This window comes from Telopea speciosissima, chromosome 9 (genome assembly GCF_018873765.1).
Source record: "Telopea speciosissima isolate NSW1024214 ecotype Mountain lineage chromosome 9, Tspe_v1, whole genome shotgun sequence".
In the NCBI taxonomy this organism is placed as follows: domain Eukaryota; kingdom Viridiplantae; phylum Streptophyta; class Magnoliopsida; order Proteales; family Proteaceae; genus Telopea; species Telopea speciosissima.
The window spans coordinates 34,770,275-34,781,693 of record NC_057924.1 but is presented as its reverse complement, the minus strand read 5'-3'; the positions used below and the strand labels follow the sequence as shown (position 1 = coordinate 34,781,693).

The window sequence follows — 11,419 nt, the reverse complement described above, 5'->3', positions numbered from 1 at the left end:
CATCTTGTAACTGATTTTTTCTCTACTGGGATGAGGCCGAAGGAGGTGAACAGAACATGTGTGTCTCATTCCAAAGGTGGAAAGTGAACAGAACATATGTGTGTCTCATTCCAAAGGTAGAAAATCCAAAGCTGGTGGAGCATTTTAGACCTATAAGTTTGTGTGGTGTGGCGGTTAAAGTCATCTCCAAAATCTTTGCCGATAGATTTAAAGGTTCACTCTAAGGTATTATCTCCCCCCTCCAATCTGCTTTTGTCCCTGATTGGTTGATATCTGATAACATCTTTATGGCCCATGAATTGTTCTATTATATCAAACATCAAAAGAAAGCAAAAAAAAAAAATTCTTGGCCTCAAGCTTGACATACGCAAGGCGTATGATCGCCTTGAATGGCCCTTCATTCGGGCTACCCTTCTGCAGATGGGTGGACCTCATTATGGAATGCATATCATCTGTTTCTTAGACCTTGCTTATTAATGGTGTTGAGAAAGGTTCTTTTTCCCCTTCTAGGGATATCCATCAAGGTGACCCCCTCTTCCCCTTTATCTTCATTTTATACTCTCAGGTCCTTAGCTCTTTGATCAGAGAGGCAGAAAGGTGTAATCTCATCAAAGGAATCAGTGTCAAGAGTAGAGCCCGTCCCATCTCTCACCTTCTATTCGCGGACGACGGCCTTTTATTTTCAAAAGTCAAGTTGCATGACATCAATCATCTCAAGGTGTTACAGCTTGGCTTTTTCAACCCGAACCCTAACCCGAATCCGATGGTAGGTCCAGAATCCAAAGTTGCAGCCTTGTATACATTTTGGAGTATTGCTTTGATGTTCGAACGCGTAGAAGGTGAAGAAGGAATCTTGGTGGTAACCCGTCGTCTACCGGAAAAACGACACGTACCTCCCCTATACAATTTTAAAATTTACAATCCAATGAATAAATCATGGAAAACGACCCTGACCATGTTTTGGGTATTTGAGGCATGAAAACATTGTTAGAAATGTGTTTGTATGCGAAACCACCAAAACTCGGGTCGTTTCGACATTGGACAGCATATAAAACACACTCTGGTGGATCACTCTAGTCGATCACTTATATCAACCAGAGCCACTGTTACTGCAGATTCTTGTCTTGGGAGTGCAGGACCCAGTGCCTCAAGTCGGGGATCTTGCCGCCGTGTCCCATTTAGCTTGTTGGAATGTTTCCCCAACAACATTGGCACGTGGGACCTACTTAACTAACCCTTGTACACTAATTCAGCAAATTAATTATTTATAATTAATTGAGATAAGACTAAACTAACTGACTAACCCACTATCTATATAAACAAACACCCCCTCACTATTCACTCCTCTTCAAACCTAAACAATAGAAGCTGAGTGAAGTATAGAGAAACTAAGAAGAGGAAGAAGAAGAAGAAGAGAAGAGGAAAGCTTGAAGACTAAATTCTGATTTTGGTAAGAGTTTTATCACCTACACCTCCCTCCATCTAATCCTAGTTACTCCTTCAATCGTTTCATCTCTGTAATCTGGTTATGAACTCTGTTCAGCTTCCATACACATGTTTGAAGAACGAAATTCATCCAAATATCTCTAAGCAGCAACTACCATAAGGTAACCTCTTCTCCTTTCCATGAATCTTTCTTTGATTATCTTCCCTTACCATGATCCTTGTGCCAAAGTCATCCCTGATTTGGGAATCTAAACACCTAGTTTCATGGGTGTGGATTTACTTGGAAGGTTGTTTAAATTGGTCAAGTTTTCTCCATACATGTTAAACTCTATTAGGAGGTTTCATTTGGGTTATAGTTTGTTGTTGCTACTATCAACTAAGCTTAATCCATGCTTTATAAACTAATTTTCAGCTATATTTAGTTGGTTTGATTCATGTAAAAAAAAAATTAGAATTCTTCTTGCATAACTGAACCATGGTCACTAACCTAACCCCAATTCCCCAAATTGCCCACCTCCCTAGCCTATATTGAGTCACAAGAACTCAATCTCATATGTGAGAATCATCCCTGATGTCAACTGGGGAAAACCAACCCAAAACCCCCTTCAAAACTCTGTTTTTCTTTTTAATGTTCGTTTACTGTTTGTCTCTGGTGGAAGTCACTGGACAACCAGAGACACAGACCAGTGTTGCTGTCAGGTGTTTTATTAACTCCAAACCTATTCTAAGTTAACCCTAACCTATCTTGGGACTTCAGTAACATTAGAATACTGCCTAACATATGTGCTTGATTGATAAATATTAGGACCTAATTCTTGGGTTATCGAATCTACCGGCAATCGACTCGTGAACTAACCCGACAGTGCAAAATCAGCCATAGCAAGGTGAATGGGGACATGCCTTGATTTTATTTTGGAATGTTTATCATTTTAGATTGATCATGCATATGTATGAATTTATTCTTGTTAGAACCTGTTTGATTAATTATTTCATTTAAATCTTATGATTATGAAATTGTGGAATTACGATGCGATGTGGAATGTGATGGAATGTAAACTTTGTGTGTTAGAATAGATGCCGTAGACGGCTTGGAAACGAGAGGTATGGTGTGCCATAGTATGAGATGCGAGAGCACTGTACACCTCGTACTATGCCATTTAGTCTGCATATGGTTAGGGATGTCATTCCTTGGTACTATAACCCTTACCAGCAGGGATTTAGGTGCTGGGTGATCATAGCTCCCTGTCGCTGAGGAATGTGTGGAACACCGGGGTGGGGTCCAGGCTATGATTATTGGAGTCTACCCATGGGAGGATCTTGGGATTACTACTGGGGTGGGCTCTATACAACAATTGAGGTTTCGGCTTGGGTTGAGATGACGGACCCAAGTTTGTTTTCCCGAGTTGTTGGCATAGTATGACTTAGAGACTTAGGCATTTTTTTTGTTAGATGAAAATTAGGTTTAAAATTGAATCTATGCATATAGGATTTTTTTTTGTATGTGTGATTGCTTGTGTGTGGTCTATCCTTTACTTGTTGGGCTCGGTGGAGCTCACCCTTGTAGAATATTTTCTTTTAAATGATCTTGCAGGTGGATATGATGGTGGCGGAGGGGATTACTTGGAGAACAGGTACTAGTGACGTAGTCTTTTCATTTGTTTTCTTTTGTTGAAACTCTACTCTTTTTGGCAGATGTATTTCCATTGTAAATATTTTAGTATAGCTTATTTTTGGCCCGATGGACGAAATTATGTAAATCCAGGCTATTTGGGAAAAAGGGGATCTGAATGTAAATAATATATATATAAACTTATGAATTGTACTTTTCGCGCACTCTGATCAATGAAATACTTTTTATCTTGATATGGTGTTTGTGCTTGTGACGTGTAAATATTGCATCTGGATCCTAGAGGTCTTCGAATACTTCGGGTATTCGGGTCACTAGCTGAATCCTCCCAGAGGGTGGTTTGTGGGTGTGACACAAGGAGTGTCTTCTAATTTATTGTGGTGCTAGTGGCCTGGAGGTTAATTTGAAGAAATCCGGCGTTACTTTCAGCCCAAATAACATTGCAAGAATTAACAGATGGTTTTCAAGAATCCTCAAAGTTAAATATGGTGAAGGGCCATCTAAGTACCTGGGGTTACCATCTGATTTTGGGGTTGCCAAATCTGAAATCTTCAAGCAAGTTGGAGCTCGGGTTTCAAGGAAAGTTCAAGGCTGGAAGCATCAACTTCTATCTCAGATAGGCAGAGAGGTTCTCATTAAGTCAATTGTTTGTTCTATGTCTACTTATGTGGCTTCTCAATTTGCTCTCCCTTCTTCTCATCATGACTCAATAAGAAAAGCCCTTTCCAGCTTTTACTGGGGTCAACAAGGGGAGGAAAGGAAAACTCATTGGATCTCTTGGTCTCAGCTTTGCAGGTCAAAAGAGAAGGGAGGTCTAGGCTTTAGGGATCCCAGTCTGCACAATCGTGCTCTTCTTGCCAAAGTGGCTTGGCGTTTATGGACAAACCAAGAGTCCCTCTGGGCAAGATTCATCAAGGCCATTTACTTTCCCAAGTCCAGCTTTCTTGAGGCTAAGGAGGGTAATAAACCCTCATGGGCCGAAAAGTTTTGAAATCAGGGCTGTTATGGCAAGTGGGTAAGGGAGATAAAATCGATATTTGGGATACTAGTTGGATTCCTACCATTCCTAGTTTTTGAATCAAGAGCTTGAAGCCTGCTCTTTGTCTAGCTTTGAAAGTCTCCGACCTTATTGATCTGGAAAATCATTCTTGGAAGCGTGATGTTCTAAACGGTTTTTTCAGCCAAGAGGAAGTTAAGGCAATTTTGGATATTAAACTTCCCATTTTCCCAAATGATGATAGATTGGTTTGGGGAGGAGAAAAGAGTGAGAGCTTCTCGGTTAAGTCTGCATATCCCTTGTTATCTAACCAAAGAGGTACCCAACATTCAGTTGCAGCCTCGTCTTCTCATCAATACAACTGGGACCTGATCAATTCTTCCACTTGGAAACGAGTATGGGGCTGTAAAACACTGCCTAAAATCCAAACTTTTCTGTGGAAGGTGTGTGCTCAAGGAATCGCATCTGGTGAAGATCTTTGGAGAAGGAATCTACAGGTTGATCCGAGTTGCAAGAGATGTGGCATTGAGGTTGAATCTGCTGATCATATCTTGTTTGATTGTCCATTCGCTAGGGCGACTTGGTTTGGTAGCAATTTGTCCTTTATAGTTCCCTCATCTGAAACTCCAAGCCTCATGCAATTTCTTCAGCACTGGAATCAGTTCCGCTTCCCAAACAAGAAGGTGGGATCAGATGTCCTGAGCTTGGCTTTATTCATCATGTGGCAGTTATGGCTTGCGAGGAATGAATTGCACTTCAGTAACAAGAACTTGCCCCCTACTGATATTTTTGCTCGAGCGTAGAGGGCCTTTGATGAATTTGATGCTGCCTCTAGAAAGGGTTGATTGGATATTGGAGACTCTGGCTCTCCCCTTATGCTGAAGTGGGATCCCCCTTTGGATGGTTGTGTAAAGTTGAACTGTGATGCGGCTGTTTCAGCATCTATCAAGGGTGTTGGCGTAGTGATCAGGAACTCTTCGGCCTCCCCCATCATTGCCTTCTCTGCGCTAGAAATCTTTAATGATGTGTTGCGTGGGGAAGCGCTTGTGGTCCGCGTCGGCCTACAATCAGCCCTTGAAGCTGGATTGTCCAATATCCTGGTTGAACCAGATAGCTCAAAGCTGGTGACTTTGCTGAACAATTCAACCCTTCATCCCCCAGTGGAAGTTGCTTGTATCATTCACGACATTCGTATCTTTGATTTCTTGCCTAAATGTAATTTCCTTGAAGTGGATTTTTAGAGATGCGAATCTGGTCGCGTCTCTGTCCACTCCTTGGCTCTTGATCTTTGTAATCAGGATGCCTTGTGCTCCTCTTATCCTCCTTTACAACTTGACAATAAATTTGCTTTTTACCAAAAAAACCAACCCGTTCTCAAACCAGTGACAACCAAGTGGGCCAAAGGCTTGTGAAGGGAAAGAAAGATCATGCGTTGGCCTTCGATTTATTAAGAGCCGTTGTTGGCCTTAGCGAAGAAATATCTCTTTTGGCTATCTCTGTCTTTCCCACTGAGAGAGGCGACGGTGGATTTCTCTGAGCCACCATTTCTGCTCTTAAATAATCCAGTGGATGGAGGTAGCTATACCTGGTTACGTCCATGAAGGTAGAAAATGGCCAGATATTTAGGCGCTGTTTCTCTCTATTGTACGCAACCGAGCTGACAGAGCATTGGGCGGAATAAAGAGAAAAATATCGTAGTGTTGAACTAGAAGGAACTAAAGCGATTGAGCGTTGAACACGTATGCAATTTCCAAACCACACCACTCCATCTTAAATACCTCCTCTTCTTCCTCTCTTCACTTGGGGAGCCCAATAGGCAATAATTGACTTCATTTTGGTCCCGCGAAAGGAATTTCTGGTTCTCTATCTTTCACAAGGTAACGTTCTTTCTCATCTCTTGCTACTGTAAAAGTTCAACCTTCATCCGTTTCAACTTGCTTTTTTAATTTGTTGGTTCATCTCTTATTCTCTTTATCTGTTTGTTAGATAGGTACCTATTCTTTTGGGGGAGGGTGAGAGAATATGAGAACCAGGAGGGCTTGAACCCAAGACCTCTTGGGTTGGGTGGGTTATTACGCTCCACACAGCTACCAATTGCGTTAGGCAGTCGTTCTTAACACTGTATAATTTGAACAAACCAGAACCCAGAATTGAATAATCCCTAGTTTGTCTTGGTTAATAGAGAGCTTGGAAACACTGGAGCACGTATAAATCTCTTTTCTACGAGCTCCTACCTTGTTTCTTATTTGAGTTTTCGACCCAATTTGATTACCCATTGAAGAATTTGTGTATTGGTATTTTCTGATCTCTGTTTCCACTTTCCTCCACCTTTGCCACTCAATTCTCTGCAATTGTTGGAGTTCTGTATTCCTAACACCAACCTCTGTTTTCTTTGTTTAGTGTTTGCCTATTATTCCTGGGCATTGCAACTTAGATGGGTGCCTCGCCAGCATGCATTGTATCCAATGGCTTATCTACTTGCAGCACTAAATTTAGTCTGACCAAAGAAATCTATGGGAGGTGTTGTTTGCTTCCTTCACTGGGGATGCCCTCATTGGCCAAGGTATCCAGATCGATATTGGTAAAAGCGTCTTTGGATCAGAGACAGGTTGAAGGGAGAAGAGGGTTTCTAAAAGTTTTGCTTGGAAATGCGGGACTGGGTTTACCTGCTTTGTTGGGTGCTGGGAATGCTTATGCTGACGACCAAGGTGTATCGTCTTCACGGATGTCTTACTCGAGGTTTTTAGAGTATTTGGATAAAGATAGGGTGACAAAAGTAGATGTTTTTGAGAATGGTACCATAGCCATCATCGAGGCCATTTCGCCGGAGTTGGGAAACCGTGTGCAGCGAGTGAGGGTTCAACTCCCTGGACTCAGCCAGGAGCTCCTTCAGAAATTCAAAGAGAAGAATATTGATTTTGCAGCGCACAGTGCTCAGGAAGACTCTGGTTCTGTTTTGTTTAACTTGCTTGGGAATTTGGCATTCCCTCTTATCCTTATCGGGGGTTTGTTTCTTCTGTCAAGGCGTTCATCTGGAGGAATGGGTGGGCCTGGAGGTCCAGGTTTCCCTTTTGCCTTTGGCCAGTCCAAAGCCAAGTTTCAAATGGAACCAAGCACTGGTGTGACATTCGACGATGTTGCTGGAGTAGATGAAGCAAAACAGGATTTTATGGAAGTAGTGGAGTTCCTGAAGAAACCAGAGAGGTTTACTGCAATTGGTGCACGTATTCCTAAAGGTGTTCTTCTAATTGGTCCACCAGGAACTGGAAAGACTTTGCTTGCCAAAGCTATTGCTGGTGAAGCAGGTGTCCCATTTTTCTCTATTTCAGGTTCTGAATTTGTTGAGATGTTTGTTGGTGTTGGTGCTTCCAGAGTTCGTGATCTCTTTAAAAAGGCCAAGGAGAATGCTCCTTGCATTGTTTTTGTGGATGAAATTGATGCGGTTGGTCGGCAAAGAGGAACTGGAATTGGAGGAGGTAATGATGAAAGGGAGCAGACCCTTAATCAGCTTTTGACTGAAATGGATGGTTTTGAGGGCAACACTGGTGTTATTGTGATTGCGGCAACTAACCGTGCTGACATTCTTGACTCTGCCTTACTGAGGCCTGGACGCTTTGATAGACAGGTAGGTAGCATGCATATCTCTTTGCCCTGTCCTTCAATGCTCTATTGGAGCTAATTTAACATTCGGGAAGCACTCAATTTCTGTTTATCTCCTTCTATATCAGGTGTCTGTTGATGTTCCAGATGTCCGTGGACGGACTGAAATCTTAAAGGTGCATGCCAGCAATAAGAAGTTTGATGGAGATGTTTCTCTTGAAGTGATAGCCATGAGAACACCAGGTTTTAGCGGAGCAGATCTTGCGAACCTCTTAAATGAGGCTGCTATATTGGCTGGTCGTCGTGGGAAGACTGTGATATCACCTAAGGAGATTGATGATTCAATTGATAGGATTGTGGCTGGAATGGAGGGAACAGTTATGACAGATGGGAAGAGCAAAAGCTTGGTGGCATACCATGAAGTTGGCCATGCCATTTGCGGGTAAGAAGTGATGAATTTTCTACTACTACTATTTGCTGGAATTATTTCATAGGAGAGTTCACTGACTACTTAAATTGGGGATCCCATAGTGCCGCCAACTCATGAGTCACTGGGATTGACTTGGGTTCATGCTAGTTCCTTTATTTTATAGATTAAACAATAATTAGCATCCAATATGATCTGGTCAAGTGATTATTCCTTAATGTGTTTAAGTTTTGAATTTTCTGTATCACACACAACTAATAATTCAAACATCGAATCACAATTAATATATAAATACCAAAGCAGAAAAAAACATGTCCAAAACATCTAATTCACTGTTAGTTGAGAGCTTCATGTAGACAATGTTACACCCAGTCCATTATGTATTTGAATAGGTTTCTTTAGCAAGTGTTATGGTGGTTCTAAAAATCACGTGTTTCTTGAAATGTAGACAAATTGAATCATAAAATTTTTTATGTACTCGATAAATTGCTTGGATCATTCTTATGACTTGCAAATAATATAAATATCTTATTTATGGGTATATCAAAGGTAGAATTTGAGTTTTTAGAATAGAAATCATTGGGTTAGAAAAGATGTTGCTTCTTATCAGTTGATGTACATCACTTGGTTGATCCAATGCACCAAAAGAGGGGTAAAACAATTTCCATACTGACACCCTCTCGCAGGGTTTCAAAAGGTGTGGTAGGGCAATAAACATGTTCTGGTTTTTAAGGGTTTTGGGGGAAAATCCTGTTCAGTTTCCAGTGTTATGAAGATGCAGCAGGTGTGGCGGCTAACTCAAGTGATTAAGAAGTCAAAATAATGATAATAATATTATTATTATTAATATAAATAACAGTAGAAAGAGGAGGGAAAGAAGTCTGTGTTGCATACATAGAGGCATCACCATTACTCGAGGCTCCCTGTTGAGTGAAGTCGGGAGTGGTCAAGTTATGGGTTATATCATTCTTCTTGTTTCATGTTAAATCTCATACTAATGAATTAAGGTGTACTTAATATCTGTCTCTCTGTATTCAATTAATACTTTATCCTGGTTCAGCACACCCACTTCCCCCACCCTCCAAGGGGGGTTGGGGTTCCACTTAACTTTACATTAGCATTTTATTTGAAGCAATTTCATCCGTGTAGTGATTCAGTTGCACTAAAAAGTATGCATGAAAAACAACTCACTTATCCGCGTGTGCGTGCGCATACAAACACACGGGCTTAAGGTATTATAAAGTTATATGTCAGGAGACCAGTGGACAGTTATCATAACCTTTGAAGTTTATTGCATGCCATCACCTCTTCTGGTAGCCATTAAAACAGAAGTGTGGATTATTCGCCCAATAAAGTTTGTGTTTTGGCTGGGACCTGCGCATGTCTCAAACAGATTTGGTGCGCTTCTGGCACAAAAACTATTTACTTAGTGAAGGAAAAGAATTGTGCTTTTAGTGGCATTTAGGTTTCCTCCATTCCCCATGTTTTTCCCTTTTAATGGGTTTCAGGTTTGATCAATATTTATAGTGTCCCATTGTTTATTGAAAGGGAGGTGAATGTCTCCTCTGATTTTGTTCTAGTAGTCTTAAGACCACTTCTGGTGTCAGTGGTGCTGCTCCCTTGGGCAGGCAGAAAGATAGATGCAAATAATTATCCAAATAAGTGAATTGTATTAGTTATTGCCTTTCAGTTTCTGTCATTAATATTAGCTATGAAGGTTGAAGCGTCTTCATAAGGATGACAAACTGCTTGTAAAGCTTAATTGCACTGGAAGGAGCTTTGTGGATGTTGAATTGTTGACTGCCTTATCTTATTGGTTGAATTAGTTATATTTTGGCTTCTCCTTCAGGTTCTTAGGAACCTTCAAATTATTTTTGCTTATGGCTAGGTCTCTGTTCAGATAAGGATATGTACTTTCACCCAACTAATGTTATGCTTCATTTTGTTGTTTCTGTAGAACTTTGACGCCAGGACATGATCCTGTTCAAAAGGTCACACTAGTCCCACGTGGCCAAGCACGGGGCCTAACATGGTTCATCCCTACAGATGACCCAACCCTGATCTCTAAGCAGCAATTGTTTGCAAGAATTGTTGGTGGACTTGGTGGGAGAGCTGCTGAGGAAGTAATCTTTGGTGAGCCTGAGGTGACCACAGGTGCGGCTGGAGACTTGCAGCAGATTACTGGTTTGGCCAAGCAGGTTAGTGAACAACTTGTACCATGTGTATTGATATTGTCCTCTTGTTGAAAGGCACAGACACAGTCAATTCCTAGTTATTTAGATCTTTTATCTTTACAGTAGAAATTTGTTCTTGGTATTGCTAGTTGGTTTCATCTCCTTCACTTGACATGGGTGGTGACTTTACTTGCAGATGGTAACCACATTTGGGATGTCAGAAATTGGGCCCTGGTCACTTATGGACACATCAGGACAAAATGCAGATGTTATAATGAGAATGATGGCAAGGAATTCAATGTCAGAGAAACTTGCTGAAGACATTGATGCTGCCATTAAGGGAATCTCTGACAGTGCATATGAGATTGCTTTGATTCAGATACGGAACAACCGTGAGGCTATGGACAAGATTGTGGAGATCCTCCTTGAGAAGGAAACAATGAGTGGGGAGGAATTCCGAGCAATTCTTTCAGAGTTTGTGGAAATTCCTGCTGAAAATAGGGTCGCTCCTTCAATACCGACTGCTGTTACTGTATAAATAGCACAAAAATGTTTGTAAATTTCATCACACCCTCCCATATTTTCAGTGAATTGAACTTGATTGAAAGTCCACCAAACTCTGTGTATTTAATGTACTAATAATCTAAATAATATATGGCTGGTTTAGGTTCAATATCAGATTTAGGCGCAAGTATGGATGGTTCAACATTATTCTGCTTACAGCTAGTATCTTTTACAGATTTATATGCCTGCCTCTTCGATCTACAGACAGATTAGGTTCACATTTGCCTAATAAACTCAAAGAAATACTTCAGCCATTCCCATACTCTACAGTTGGACATTCTATATAAGAAAAGGGTCAATGATCTACACGCTGCCAGTACCATGCGTCCTTTCACAGTCTCTCTCTCCCCCCCTTGACATGCGAGTGATCGGGGCCTAATTATTCATAATAAGTGTTACATAATCTGAGTTTTTAATTGATTATCTATGAATAAATTAATACACTTTTCTATTTATTTTGATCACAGGATTCCAAGGTTAAGGTAGCGATTTGAGAAGAATTAGAGTTAATTATGCATCAAAGTAGATCGCTGGGACCTACAAGAGTTTGGTTTTTCCTATGGTGCAGATAGAAGAGTGCAATG

The 11,419-nt window shown here is 41.0% G+C and overlaps 2 protein-coding genes across 2 annotated transcripts; both read left to right on the top strand.

The window, feature by feature from the left end:
* Positions 1-4,945: 4,945 nt before the first annotated feature.
* On the top strand, positions 4,946-5,311 carry LOC122638839. Its single transcript, XM_043831688.1, has one exon. It carries the CDS (start codon positions 4,946-4,948, stop codon positions 5,309-5,311), a length of 366 nt encoding a protein of 121 aa, XP_043687623.1.
* Positions 5,312-5,882: 571 nt separating this feature from the next.
* LOC122639427 (ATP-dependent zinc metalloprotease FTSH 2, chloroplastic-like) lies at positions 5,883-10,949 on the top strand. The gene is made up of 5 exons (XM_043832283.1): positions 5,883-5,947; positions 6,472-7,695; positions 7,799-8,112; positions 10,055-10,295; positions 10,468-10,949. Exons 2-5 carry the CDS (start codon positions 6,505-6,507, stop codon positions 10,807-10,809), a joined length of 2,088 nt encoding a protein of 695 aa, XP_043688218.1. The 5' UTR covers positions 5,883-5,947; positions 6,472-6,504; the 3' UTR covers positions 10,810-10,949.
* The last annotated feature ends 470 nt before the right edge of the window (positions 10,950-11,419 follow it).

Bases quoted from the DNA above. Each gene is read 5' to 3' on its own strand.
- LOC122638839 (XM_043831688.1), top strand. From the start codon at position 4,946: ATGCTGAAGTGGGATCCCCCTTTGGATGGTTGTGTAAAGTTGAACTGT.
- LOC122639427 (XM_043832283.1), top strand. From the start codon at position 6,505: ATGGGTGCCTCGCCAGCATGCATTGTATCCAATGGCTTATCTACTTGC. The intron at 7,696-7,798 runs GTAGGTAGCATG...CTTCTATATCAG, and splicing joins CTGGACGCTTTGATAGACAG to GTGTCTGTTGATGTTCCAGA. The intron at 8,113-10,054 runs GTAAGAAGTGAT...TTGTTTCTGTAG, and splicing joins GTTGGCCATGCCATTTGCGG to AACTTTGACGCCAGGACATG.